This window comes from Microplitis demolitor, chromosome 1 (assembly GCF_026212275.2).
Source record: "Microplitis demolitor isolate Queensland-Clemson2020A chromosome 1, iyMicDemo2.1a, whole genome shotgun sequence".
Taxonomy (NCBI): domain Eukaryota; kingdom Metazoa; phylum Arthropoda; class Insecta; order Hymenoptera; family Braconidae; genus Microplitis; species Microplitis demolitor.
The window spans coordinates 10,729,689-10,745,001 of NC_068545.1; the positions used below are offsets into that span (position 1 = coordinate 10,729,689).

The window sequence follows — 15,313 nt, forward strand, 5'->3', positions numbered from 1 at the left end:
TGGATGTTCTGGGGGATGGATTCATCCCAGCTGACCCCAGATTTCCAGCAAGGCTGGATGATGATTTTAGCATAGACGATGACTGGACCTAGGAAACCCAGTGGGTCAAACAACTTGGCTATTTGAGATAAAATAGTTCTTTTCATGAATGATTTGAATTTAGAGAGGTTTACGCTATAGAATAATGTATCTTCCCGAGAGTTCCAGTGAATACCTAGAGTCTTCACAGTGGCCTCTAGGTCGAGAGACATGTGAGTGGACGTAGGATGCTCGGGGTAATTAGAAATCAGAGCGGGAGAGCTGGAAGCCCATTTTCGTAGATTGAACCCATCTTTTTTCAGTAATTCGTTAAGTTGATCCCGAAGTAGGGCCGCCTCGGTAAGGCTATTAGCCCCTGTGAGGACGTCATCAACATAAAAGTCTCTCATTAAAGCGGTGGCTGCTAAAGGATATAAGTGACCCTCGTCTTTAGCTAGCTGATGTAGCGATCGAACAGCCAAGTGAGAGGCAGAAGCCGTACCATAAGTAACGGTGTCGAGAGTGTACGTATTTATCGATGCCTGAGAGCCATTTCGATAAATAATTTTTTGATATTTAGTGTCGACCGGGTGGACACGAATCTGCCGATACATTTTTTCAATATCTGCGGTAAGAGCATGAATATGGGACCGGAAACGAGTAAGAATAACAAACAGGTCGTCCTGTAGTTTAGGACCAACCATTAAGGTGTCATTTAACGAGATACCCGTCGAGGTTTTTGCCGAACCGTCGAAAACCACTCTAATTTTTGTGGTCAGACTATCCTGTTTGATGACGGCATGATGAGGAAGGTAAAAGCCAGCAGAGGTATGCTCCTCTTCTGGGGCTAGAGACATATGATGGAGCTCTTCGTATTCGGTTAGAAACGCCGAATAATCGCGATGAAGCTCCGAATTTCTGGCGAACTTGTTTTCCAAAGAGTGGAAGCGTCTGAGGGCAGTTGAGTAAGATGATCCCAAATTTTTAATTTTGTCATTAAAGGGTAATCTTACTATGTACCTGCCTGAACTGTCCCGCGTAGTGTGAAGCATATAATGCTCCTCACAAGCCCTTTCCTCGGAGGAAAGGCTTTTAGAAGATGGAACTTCTTCGATTTCCCAGAATCGGGTGAGGTCTTGCTCAGAAGCAGAGGCGCGAAGACCCAGGTGGCAGACAATGCTTTGAGAAGGAGGCTGATGACTCAGCTCCCCTGCTACAATCCATCCCAACTGGGTTTTTTGAAGTACAGCATTGGGATGATTTTTTAAAATTATCTGACCCACACTTAAGAGTTTATAAAATAGTTTCACTCCAATTAGTGCATCGATTGCCGAAGGCCTGTAAAACTCTGGATCGGCTAAGCGAATATTTTTCGGAAGTTCAAGCGAAGAATGATTGATGGTAATAGACGGAATAGATGTACTGATTTGAGGTACAACTAGAAATTCGACTGTCTTTTGAAATTTATTGTGACGCGATTTAATGGTGGCTGTAGTAGCATGCTTAATGATAGTCGAAGTACTATCAAGACCAGAGACTGCAATGTTTACTGGTTTGCGCTCCAAGTTTAAGAATTTTGCAGTACTCTCGGTGATAAAATGAGCTTGAGAGCCTGCGTCCAGAAAGACTCTGCAAGTTTTGATTTTCCCATGATTGTTCATTAAGTCTACAAGAGCTGTGGCTAGTACAGCTTCAGAAGATAAGCGAGCATGTAAAGCTACCGTAGATGACACCGGGGAAGACGAAGCCGGAACCTCTGGTACCTTTAACCCTATGCTATTTTGCTTATCAAAATGGAAAAGGGTGTGATGTTTCTGCTGGAAATAGCGGCAATTACCAGAGGAGCACTGAGAAGTGCGATGACCTTTACGAAGGCAGTTGTTGCACCAACTCCCCTTCCTGGCAGCTTCGTAACGCTGATGTGGCGTTAAAGCGAGGAACTTAGAGCAATTGCTAGTATAATGATCACCCTCGCAGAAAAGACACCGGTTTTGCGAGGTTGTTGCCATATACGCCTTTTGAGGGCGCGAGTTAGCTTGTTGATTAGGATGTTTGGACCTTTCCTGAGCGCCAGAAGACTTAGAAGATAAAGTCTGATTTCTGGTTTTTTCTAAGTGAGCCTGTCGGTTGAGGAAAGCAAGCATTTGCTGAAGAGTTGGGTTAGGAATGTCGTTGCTATAATCTTCCCACCTTTCTCGAAGACTGCCGCTGAACTTTCTGCGGAGTGTTGCGATTAGGATGGAGTTCCAGGAATCAACTGGTTCTCCCAATGACTGAAGGACGCGATTATCCTTTTGGACGCAATCCACAAAGTCTTGCGCCGAAAATTGTTTGGATATGCTAGGTAAGTCTAGCAACATGTCTACGTAGCTGTCGCGAATAAATTTTCGATCGTCGTACCGCTCTTTAAGTAAATTCCACGCTATTTGATAATTCGAATCAGATAAGTCTATCGAGGCTACGACGCGCGCTGCATCGCCGTATAGACAATCTTTTAAATAAAATAATTTGCGGACGGGTGGTATGCTTGGGTCATGGTGGACCAACGATGTAAATAGATTACGGAAATCTAGCCAGGTATCGACCGACCCGTTGAATATAGGTAACCCAATGGTTGGGAGACTTGAGCTGAATTGCGGAGGCAGCGACATATGCGTCATGTTCTGATGGGGAAAACTGGATGGTAGAGAATACGATGGCTGAAACGCTGTTTGAAGAGGATTCAATTGTTGGGGACCCATTGAAGATGCACTTGACGGCTGAATGCCACCTTGCTGGGTCTCCGAAGGTTGCGCAATAGGCTGAGGAGATGGCTCCAAAATAGTTTGCGGAGGCGTTGGCGCAGTATTAGATAGTGCTGCGGCATTAAGTTGCTCGATTGGTTGGTTTTCTATTACCACACTATTTGCATTAGAATTGGGAGAGCTCTCGCGATCATTGGCTCCATGCATTTCAGACAATTTGAAGTTTGATGAAGGGTTAGAGACACGAACTCGGCTAGATAAAAGATTTGTAGCAATCGAATATGACTCGAAATATAATTCTTGAAATTCAGCCCGATAATTATCAAGCTCGTCACTTTCGTCAAGAAGCTTTTCTAGCTCCGTTTGAGCGACCTCGAATTTTTCTCTATTTACCTCTGCCTCTTTATATCTCTTTTCCAGAGTAGGAAAATCGGTCGCGGGATTAAATGATTTAAGAAAATTTGAATACGAGGTTAAAGATCTTTTAGCACCCGCGCGTTTATTCGTAAAAACTCTTATTTGATCTTCAGACATTTTGTAGACGTAACTAGGTAATTAATATGCCGAAATCTTGGAAAAATCAACAAGAGACAATGCGTCACAAAATAAAAGCGATATAAAAAATTGCAAATGACATATGATAGAAAGGATAATTTTGGTGGCTCCAACTGACTTACTTGTCTATTGAGAAGAACCGATGTAGTTGATGGTATTCTGCTGCTATCAGACCACAATTGAAGCTGACTCGTTGTCGCTGACTGCAGGCAATAAGTTGGATCGTAGCTGACTGAAGAATCGTCGTCGTATGTCCGGAACTGGATGCAAATCGAATGACAATCGAATTTCATTCACTTTGAAACGAAGGTAGTAACTGTGCACGCACTCGCGAGTTTAATTGAATATATTACTCGTTTAAAATGACTGCGTATAAATAAATGCGCGTACTTGCGGCTGTCGTACACTCACGAACTTTATAATGACTTGAAAACACTATGCAATTATAGTGATACTTGCAATAAATGAAATTTCAATAATTTCCGAATAGTAATAAAAGAAATTATTAATTTCTTAATAATATCCGGCTCGAAGGACCAATGTTTTGTCGCACGACTGTTTTGCCGTGAGAATATCGTCAAAAATTGCAATAATATAATGACAAGAAAAGTACAAAGTTTTGCAGTAAAACTTGAGTTGATTTTATTTAATGCATGGAGACCGAGCTGTCTCGTACAAAATTCGATGTATAACTCACTTAAAAATTCCTAACTTAAAAATCTAGGTACAAATTTCATAAGAGAAAAGAGTGGGAAAAAGGGTGTACATTTTAGCGGTAGTAACGAAAAGTTCGGAAGTGATTGGTAATGCGGAAGGAAGAGAAGGGATAAGGGGCATTACGGAGAATGGGCCTGAGCGTGGGTGTAGCATAAGCAGGACGAAAGAGAAAGGGAATGATGTCACTAGACGTAGCAAATTTGGAAATGGCGAATGCCGGACTCAAGGGTCGCCAAGTATGGTAGGGTTTTAGAGAACAATAAGCAATAAAATTAAGAGGGTGAGCTTAAAAATATGAGTACAATATTTTCAAATAACTAACATACAATTTATAAAAAAAAGAGTCTACTAGAGGCTTAGGATGAAATGCTTTGTAACTCACAAACAAATATGTACAAAAAAAATGGGTATATAAAATAAACCTAAGGCTCGTGAAAGATTTTACTGCCTTGAACATCTGCTAGCAACGTGTTAGAAAAAACAAAAATCCTTAAGAATAAAATTAAACATTTAGAAATATTACTAAAATATTTAAGTGTAAAAGTCCCAAGGGATTATTTAACGATGGGCAATAAATTTAAGAATTTAAATCTAACACAAAAATCGTATGTTTAAATTAAAGTAAATTTACAAAGTACATTAAAAAATAAATGAAAACAAGAAAGCATAACTTTATTAATTAGCGCTTGAACAAATGGCATTTCACGCAGATTTCTGACCTTTAACATTGGAAAAAAATTTTGAAACATTTGATAAATAATATTATGAGTTATTCGGAATAAATGAAGGAAATCGTTATTTTTTTTATTTTTAGTCACCAATATCTTTTGAACTAATTAATCGATGTTGACGTTCAAGGTGTCAAATCGACTAATCCGTTCAAAAGTTACAGAATATATATATATATATATGTCCGTACACATATCCATGCACTCGGACATCATCTTGAAATTAGTCAGAATAGCAATCTAGAACCTCAAAACGTCAAGATCTGTTATAAATTCGATTTTCGAAAGTCGGACCGAAATCAATAACATCCTTTTTATAAAATTTTCAATTTTCTTAGCAGGAAGTTAAAACACTTACCAATACTTGAAGTCTCTAATTTTAGGCCCCCAAGTTTTAAAAAATCTTTTGCGATTGTTACTGAGAAATCATAAAAAAAAAATTAGTAGAACAAAAATTTTAGTAATTTTTGCTTAACTTTCAGAAGTTCATACCTACGTAGGTAACGTTTCTTTCTATTATTCATGACAAATCTTTAAATTGATTTCTCTTTTTGAACTTGAGCTTTTGATGTGCTCTGTACAATGATTTATCGCTGAGTTATTGGTTATTAAATACAGAGTGACCCTTTGCAGTTTTAGCGACACCGTAGATACTTGAAATAAATACAGTATGTTGAGTGCGATTCAGTGATGATTACGGTATAATGCCTTCGCGTTGGAAACTGGCAATTGATTTTTTTTCTTCACTAACCTTAGTCTGTCGTTCTTAAGTTATGCAAATGGGTTACCAAATTTATGTTGTTCATTCCATTTTTTGTTTCTGTACACTAAGTTATTTAATTTGTCTTTTGTTTATTTTATTGCAGTATATTTATTTAGAATCTGCTTTCGAAAAGCCGTTTTTTAGTACATACATAAATCAATCAATGTTAACATTATATCTACTGGGTTTGTGTTTTTGGCCACCGTGGAGAGGCCAGTGTAGCAAGTCAACTACTTACACGTTTGTAGATCCGAATATAGAAGATGAAAATTTTTATTCGGAAGTCAATAATTCTTATTTGAGTGATCCGATGTTCGTTCCAATAAAAAAACCAGAGAACCATGATCGATCGTCCGGAACAGAGAGTGATGATTCTTCCATTCGAGCCGTACGTTTCAATAAATTAGCCGAAGTGCGGCATATGTCTGAAAATGATGCTATCGAGGCTTTATTGGCAAGGCTTAGCTATCAAGCCAGCGTCCGAGCTGGAGAACAAGCACGCCAACAAGCTCATAAGTTTTCTATACAAAAAGTCGCCAAAGTCGCGCTGATGTTTGGCTTCATCTTATTTACGGCAAATTATATATACCGAATTTTGTTGGCCCAAATGGATATTGGAAATATGACTATAATATCATCAACGTCTAGTTTATTCACTTTATTACTTGCTTCATTTTTTTCAAGTAACAGCAGTGATAAACTTTCCTTATCAAAACTAGTTGCCGTATTAGTTAACATCTTCGGAATGGTAAGTGAACAGAAAATATTTGGCTTGTAAATGATGACAAACTTTTAATTATATGGAAAAATGATTCTTGTTGGTATGTGTATACAACACATTGAAAAATACTGCATTGACTCGGATAATTTATAATATAAATGAATTGTATCAACTGGATTTCAGTCCAATTGAGGAAAATTTCTTGTAACTTAAATGAAGTACAGAATGGAGAAATTTAATTAGCGATCGTAAAAATAACTAATAATAAAAGAAGACGTGTGTGTCATGGGACACCCGAGAGAAGCTAAGCTCTTTTCCGTTCTACATAAAACTTTGATTATTTATTGATTAATATAATTTAATTTCGCTATACTATGAGAGGAGTTGCAGTTGTAACAAAAACTTTTATTTTTTCGATTCCATTTGTTTTTTTTTTTAGATAGTAAACTTAAAAACTGTCAGAAAGTTAGCTGATAGTATCTTTTATGTGACTGATTTAGTTAATTAGTAAAAAGTCAATGTTAACTTATTAAAAAATCAATTTATTTAACTAAAGTCAGGGGCCAAGATGGCGGCGCGCGTAGGCTGCAATTGTAACACAGTGCAGGGGCAATCGTAACATGGAACGAAATAGATATTTTTCACCAAATTGCTCTTATTATTAAGTCTTAATACATACTATTATACTTAATTAACCCTTAAAGTCAAGTATTTAAACTGAAAGTATATTACAGTATATTAAGTATATTAAATATACTTGTATCTTTACGTTAATTTTAAATGGCAATCGTTTAAAGTTTACTAAAGATGTTTGTAATGCTATTTGCTACAATTTTTAGTATAATTGAAAAAATGGATTGTAATTAATATTACAGTGAAGTCATTGAAATTTCACAAACTTTAATTTTTTTTTCCACGAATTTTATTGTAGAATCGCAAAGTGTATTGTAATTTTACCATCAATTTTTATGTATTATACATGAATTGTATACGGAGAGAAATGTACCGTAAATATTCCTATTGCGATGAAGATAGTATAGATGATGTACCTTTAACAGCCTGATAAAAATTCTTATGCGGTATGGTAATGAAAATTTTTATTTGATGTTGCTTCTTATGTACTGTGAAAATATCTATACGAGCACAGTAAATATTACCGTGCTGCATAGAGTATATAGGCATTGTAAAAAGGATCAGTGTCTGTTGAGATAAGCTCTAAGTTTTATTTTATTGAATAATAATTCATAAAATTCGTAACCTAAAACCTCAATAAATTTTTATAAAAATGTATGATGAATTGTTAATATTATTTATAAACAATAAAAAAAAATTAAAATTATATATTATAAATAGAATTAGCACGATATATGCCAAGCTCTTAAAATCGATCAGAAAACTATTTCTTTTATGAGCTTGACTTAGAAATAAAAATAACTAGAAAACAATGAGGAATTCGAATAAATTTTACAAAAATAACTTTTAGGGAATAAAATTGTCTACAAAAAAGGTCTCATGATATTTCATAATAGGTCTGATAGTTTTGCCAGAAAAGTAAAAAAATCTTAAAATTTGATATGAATTCGACTTCAACCTCAAATGACTTTCGAACAAATAGATTTATCAAAAAATGACAAGAAAATTTTATTGTAGAGCATTCAATTACCTACAATAATATGCCTGCCAATTATTCCTATGACGCATCGTTAGCTATTTATAAAAATCAGTAGACGAAAAAAAAATTTTTTTCCATGTTATTCTTATGGAAAATAGAAAAGTGCAATGCGGAACCTCTTAATGTTAATGATAAAAGCTCTAATTTTCACAGGCGTCTTTTTTTATCTAAATGAAACTTTTGAACCTGTTTGAGAAAAAAAAATCGGTATGTCGGTTGACCCTGCGGGCCAGCCCCAAAACTTCCCGCTGTTTTCGACCTCAAAGAGCTCGAAAACATTAGTGCCGATATATTTTCGAGCTCTTCGAGCTCGAAAATGCTATCACATGCAATTGTTTTTTTACGATCTTTTCAAGCTCTAACAAGTTACCTGTTATGCTGAAGTTTGAAAATTTAAGAATCGAAAATCATCAATGAAGCGGTTTTTAAAATTTAGTTCCTGATTATGTTCAGTAAAATAAGTGTATTGGGGCAGAAATCAATGTCAGGGATCAAAATCAAGATTTAAATAAGTTTTGACTCATGTAAGAAACAATAAAATATGAAATATCCGATAAAAATATTAAAAACTACGTTTTATCGATTTTTTTGTTGATAATATGATTTAAACTAAAAACCAAGTTCGATGACATTATATGATCAAAAGAAACCATAAAAAAGATGAGTTGGTATGATGTCAGGCACATTTTAGTACGTTATATTATGATTTATCCGGAAAAAATAACATAAAATGTTATTTTTTTAACATTTCAACGCCGATATCTTTTGAACTAATCAATCGATTTTGATAGTTGACATGGCAATCGGCGCGTTTTATTGAATTCTAGAGCTGATTAAAATTAGAAATCGATCGCGTCAGTCGTTTCGAAAATATTTAGAAAAAACTGTTTTTCACCATTTCTTTCTCCCACGATAACTCTCGAACGAATTATCTGATTTTGATGTTTGAGGTAGCAATCGACGCTTTTTATTGAATACTAGAGCTGATTAGATTTTGAAGTCGATCGTATTAGTCGTTTTTGAGAAATCAATAAAAAACTAAAAAAAAAGTTTTTTTTTTGTCGTAATTCGCAAATATTTTCGAGTCTATTCGATCAAATAATCTGAAATTTTTAGGAAAGTTGATGGTCAACAAGCTCTTTCGATTGCCACCTCAACCGTCCAAATCGATTCATTAGTTCAAAAGTTACAAAGAGTTTACATACACACACACACACACACACACACACACACACACACACACACACACACACACACACACACACACACACACACACACACATACACACACTCGGACATCATTCTGAAAATAGTCAGAATAGCTTCCTAGGACCTCAAAACGTCGACATCTGATGAAAACTCGATTTTCGAAAATCGGGGTGAAAACAATAACTTCCCGAAATTTCTGAAAATCGTCAATTTTCTTAGCGGGAAGTTAAAAAATTATAATATTTTGAATCACCCTAATATACATATATACATTAGGGTGTTCCGTTTGAAACGAACATTTTTTTTTCTGGATTCCCCATCGAAAAATATTGTTCTATATGTTAAAATAGAAGTTTTGTCCAATTTTAAGCTCTTAATATTAATACTAACCACTGGAAGAACGCCGTCAAAGTTTTTCCATGCTAAAAGCACGTAAATTCAGTTTTTACCTTTTTCAATGAATAAAACTCAGTCCTACATTTATGTATCGTATCGGTCCAAAGCTTTTCGTGAAGAGAATTAGATGCTCTGTAAAAAAGCCAGTATCTGCTTAGCTCTGAGTGAACTTTATCTTTCCTGTGAGTCATTAATGTCAAATTTTATGTCAAATTGATGGAGTTTTGCTGTTAACTCATGAACGGTCGAGTTTAGAGAAAAATAGTACATGACCTTTTTTGTAGGGAATTTAGTTTTCTATAAAACAACGTTCGATAAGTTTTATCTGTAAAACCATTATTTTAAAAAATACATGAACTTGAAGTCATTAAAATTTTTAATTTTAGCAAAATTTCGAGATTAATTGTTTTATAATTAAATAATATTCATATTTTTAGTAGTTTTTCGTCTAATTTTATTTCTTACTTAGCAAAAAAAAAAAAAAAATTTTTTTTAAGACATTCAAAATTAAGTATTTACAATCTATTTTTGTAATGAATTCGAAATAAAATGGGTTTTCAAACTCATTTGGATTAATATTTCAGGATATTTTTCATATTTTATATATTTGTGTATTAATCCTTATCTTTCATAAATTACTGATCGTATATTAATTATTACATCAAAATAATCATGAATTGAAACGAAAATGATAGCCTATTTACATACATTTTTGGGAGTCTAATGATTTTCCATAATAAAATATGATTTTTATGTCAGTCTTTTAATCATTAAGCAGTGCTTATTAGTTTTTAAACTATCGCTACAGCTGTTTAATAAGCGCTGCTCAATCATTAAAAGACTGATATAAAAATCATATTTTATTATGTAAAATCATTAGACTGCCAAAAATCTATGTAAGTAAGCCTTCATTTTCGTTTCAATTGATTAATTGATTTAATCTATATTCATAATTGGAGAGCCGGTTTTTCCGTTCTGTTTTACTGCGAAAACTTTTAGTGTATGATATGTTGGTGATTACTAACCCTGATTAAAAACTCCGATTAAATCTGATTGAAACTCAATCAGAATTCTATCAGTTTCAATCGGAAACGAATTTTCAATCAAAAATGTTTGGGAGCGTTTAAGGCCTCCGATTGAATTTCAATCAGATCCAATCGGAAAAAAATGTTTTTTATTTTCGATTATTTTCCGATTGAATCTGATTAAATCCGATTGAAACATCTCAATCATATTCAATCGGAAAATAATAATTTTTTTAAAATTATTTTCCGATTGAAACCGATTAAAACTGATTGAAAAAAATTCAATCAGATTCAATCGGAAAATAATAATTTATTTCTCGATTTTATCCCGATTGATCAATTTTTTGTTTCTCCGTGCAGAATGTTCTAATTGATTTTAAACTATCTTTCTAATGAGCTAAATATATAGCTCAAGTCCTTAGTAAAAATGAAATGAGGCACTGGCTAGCGTCTCGCTAACGTCGCTAGAATCAGTGCTAACGGTAGATGACAAACGAGGCGACCCTCGTTTATTTTTAATAGGGGTGTGCGTATTATCTATGAGATACGAGTAGTTTACGATTACGAGTAGTTTCACATTAGACAGTATAAAAATTATAAGCTTAATATAGTATAAATCCTTTTTACTGTAGAATGTTCTACTGATTGTATCTTATAAACAGTGCACTTTAGCAATATCACCCTGTTTAGAAAATCTCATAGATTCTCATACGTTTCCATAGAGATTTTATGAGAATGAATGAGTTCTATGAGAAGTGCTGTATGCTTAAGTATAGGGCCTTATACATACAGCTATAAGAATCTCTCGGATTTTTTTAGCAGGGAAGTATAATAAACAATTCTGTAGAGGACGAAATTTTCTAAAAGATGGGTGCTATGCATCTTTTTCGTACGATGAGCCGTTTTTTTTTCACTATTAACAAAATTATATGAAACAAGTGAAAAATACACTTTAGGAGCAGATAGAATCGACATAGATCGAGTTAGAGCAATTTGTTTTATAGACTTTCAAATTCAACAAATTCTCTGCAAATTAAAACTGGTTTCAAAACGATAACTTAAAATCTAGCTAAGTTATAGCGATTAAAAAAAATTTTATTCAATTAACATACTTTTTAAATGGAAAAATTTGATACTCGAGAAAAAGTACTTTAAATTAAATTTAAGAGCTAAAATTTTCAGGGAATTTTTTTCTCAACATAAACAACAAAATTTTCTTGTGTCAGCTAGAAAAAAAAAAATTTCGTTTCAAACGAAGCGGATTCAATTAGAAAATAATAATTCATTTATCGATTATTTTCCGATTAAATCCGACAGAAAATTTTCAATCAGTTTTAATCAGATTCAATCGGAAAATAATAATTCATTTATCGAATATTTTCTGATTAAATTCGACAGACAATTTTTAATCAGTTTCAATCGGAAAATAACAATTCAGATAGTATTGATAATTATTAAAATTTAGGCAGAAATGAATTCAATTTATCATTAATTCAGCAATTTTTAAAATATCCGAGTATGAATTTTATCTGTCTTTCCAATTTAATCAATTTTATAAAAAGTTAAAACAAGCATTTTTCAGGATTATATAAAAACTTTTTTTAAAAAACTGTGTTGATTGAGTTTAAAACTATCACGAAAATAAAAGGAAACATCAATAAAAAATTATATATATATTAAGTTGGTTAAAAAAAAAATTTTTTTTTTTGGTATTCAAAAATTGAAAGTATACCTAAAAATAGAAATTTCGATACCAATCCAAGCTCTTAATAATAATACTACGGTTTGCGTCAATCAATTTTTCTATTTTCTATTTAAATAACACAGGAAAAAAACTTTTTATTTTTTAGAATTTTCTAACTTACAAGCCAATCAAGGAATTATTATGCACGATAGATATTTTTGTAGGATATTGAATGCTCTACAACAAAAGTCTCATCATTTGATAAGTCTGACTGTTCAAAAGTTATTTGAGCTTAAAGTCAAGTTTATAGAAAATTTTGAGATCTTTTTACTCTTCTGGCGAAACTATCAGTTTTATCAGAAAATCTCATAGAAACTTTTTTGTAGGTAATTTCATTTCTCAAGAATTATTATAAATAAAGTTTTTCAAAATTTCGCTTTTTTTTCTAGTTATTTTCATTTCAGTGTCAAGCTCTTAAAAAAATAGTTTTCTGATTGATTTTTTATAAATTTTAAAATATATTTTTTGTACTTTAACTTATATTTTTTCAATGAATTTTTTTCATGGGAGTGTTTAACTTGAGGATTTTCGTATGCTCCAACTAATAGAAAAAAAAGTTGCTTGAACCAAGAGAAAAATTTCTTAGGAGAAAAGATATATGTAGAGGAGAGGAAATTCACCAGTCCTAGGCAATAGCAGTGGGAGTAGTTCGGTGGTAAGTGTCCCTGGTAAGAAACGTAGTTCAGACGTATTATGTTCCAAGCTTGGAAGCAATTCTGACACGAGCACTCCTCTGTTCTTTGACAAAGTGACAAGTGCCATTTTTGGTGGTAATATAGTATATCCTATATTACTTCATGACATGAAATCTAATTGTTAATATAGATTCAACGTAGATTTTAATATATTTGATTTTTTAATTTTTTACCATTTAATAATATATAAAATTATTCTATCCCGGAAATCGGTAACTTTTAATTAATTTACTATCGAAACCTTCCAGAAATATCTGATTAAATCCGATTGAAATTGATTGAAAATCAATCAGAAATTTCCGATTGACTTTTAATCAGTTTAAATCGGATTCAATCGGAAACTTCCGAATGATTCAGATTAACACTGATTAAAAGTCAATCGGAAATTTCTGATTAACTTTCAATCGGAATCATTCACAAGTTTCCGATGAATCCGATGTAAACTGATTAAAAGTCAATCGGAAATTTCTGATTAACTTTCAATCAAAATCATTCGGAAGTTTCCGATTGAATCCGATTGAAACTGATTGAATGTCAATCAGAAATTTCCGATTAAATCTGATAGGACGTTTTCAATCAGTTTCAATCGAAGTTTTTAATCAGAGAATTCGGAACATATTTTTTTGACTTAGAAATGATAAATTTTTATTGTTACTAATTTATTCTATTCGATTGTCGCTTATTTAAAATAAATTTTTTTTCTCGCCTCCGGGCGGAAAGCGTCAACTTTCGTCCCGCAGTGCAAAACGAAGTTGCCGCTTTCCGCCTTCGTCGACGAGAAAAATAGTATACACTCCTCGGGAAGTAAATAAGAAAGCCTCAGATCACATGTTTGTTGACCTCGGCTTCGCCTCGGCCAACAGTTGCATGTGATCTGAGACATTTCTTGCTTTACTTCCCTAGGTGTGTAATATACTTAACTCTATTGGTCATGTTTATTTATTGATTTGACAGTTGGTAAATCTAGAACTGTTAAGAATTATTTATAATAATGCATTTGCGAGAAATCATTACTATTCGTTATTGGTACAACAGGGCTAATCAGTTTTATGAGTATTTAATTTTTGTTGATTTTAAAAATACGGGGCTATTCTAGTAATTAATATACGATCAGTAATTTATGAAAGATAAGGATTAATACACAAATATATAAAATATGAAAAATATCCTGAAATATTAATCCAAATGAGTTTGAAAACCCATTTTATTTCGAATTCATTACAAAAATAGATTGTGAATACTTAATTTTGAATGTCTTAAAAAAAAATTTTTTTTTTTTTTTGCTAAGTAAGAAATAAAATTAGACGAAAAACTACTAAAAATATGAATATTATTTAATTATAAAACAATTAATCTCGAAATTTTGCTAAAATTAAAAATTTTAATGACTTCAAGTTCATATATTTTTTAAAATAATGGTTTTACAGATAAAACTTATCGAACGTTGTTTTATAGAAAACTAAATTCCCTACAAAAAAGGTCATGTACTATTTTTCTCTAAACTCGACCGTTCATGAGTTAACAGCAAAACTCCATCAATTTGATATAAAATTTGACATTAATGACTCACAGGAAAGATAAAGTTTACTCAGAGCTAAGCAGATACTGGCTTTTTTACAGAGCATCTAATTCTCTTCAAGAAAAGCTTTGGACCGATACGATACATAAATGTAGGACTGAGTTTTATTCATTGAAAAGGGTAAAAACTGAATTTACGTGCTTTTAGCATGGAAAAACTTTGACGGCGTTGTTTCAGTGGTTAATATTAATATTAAGAGCTTAAAATTGGACAAAACTTTTATTTTAACATATAGAACAAGATTTTCAATGGGGAGTCAAGAAAAAAAATATGGCCGTTTCAAACGGAGCACCCAAATATATATATGTATATATAAATTTTTTAACGAGTGGTATTTTCGAACCTTACTCAACCAATTATGATAGATTATGACCAAATTCCTTGAAAAATTGACCAACAGGACAAATACAATTGCTAGATTTTAGAAAAATCTACATAATAATCTATGCATACAGACATCCGAACGTCCGAGTAAAATTTTTTTAAACTGTTTTTTTTTTTTTTTTCAAATTAGCAAAACAAATGGTTTTGAAAAAACATAAAAAAAGTTTTCTCGTCTTTTCTTGATATACGTGAACTCATATTATCCTATCGATGAAATATGAGCGTAATAGAGTCATTTTAAGGCTAGAAAATCGCTCAATCTTGACGTGTTGAGAGTAGAGCACTACCTCAAACGCTTCGCGTTATAAGGCGTGCAATATCTTAAATAATATTATTTTATTATTAGATCAGGAGACACGGTAG

At 32.8% G+C, this 15,313-nt stretch overlaps 1 protein-coding gene across 4 annotated transcripts in view; it reads left to right on the forward strand.

Annotated features, from left to right (window-relative positions):
• The window catches only part of LOC103572005 (solute carrier family 35 member F5), a 66,223-nt gene that overhangs the window by 24,933 nt on the left and 25,977 nt on the right, over nucleotides 1–15,313 (forward strand). For all 4 annotated transcript variants that reach the window (XM_053741720.1, XM_053741763.1, XM_053741748.1 and 1 more), the window contains one exon: nucleotides 5,629–6,273. In XM_053741720.1, coding sequence (XP_053597695.1) covers nucleotides 5,629–6,273 — 645 coding nt within the window. The remainder of the gene's footprint in view (nucleotides 1–5,628; nucleotides 6,274–15,313) is intronic.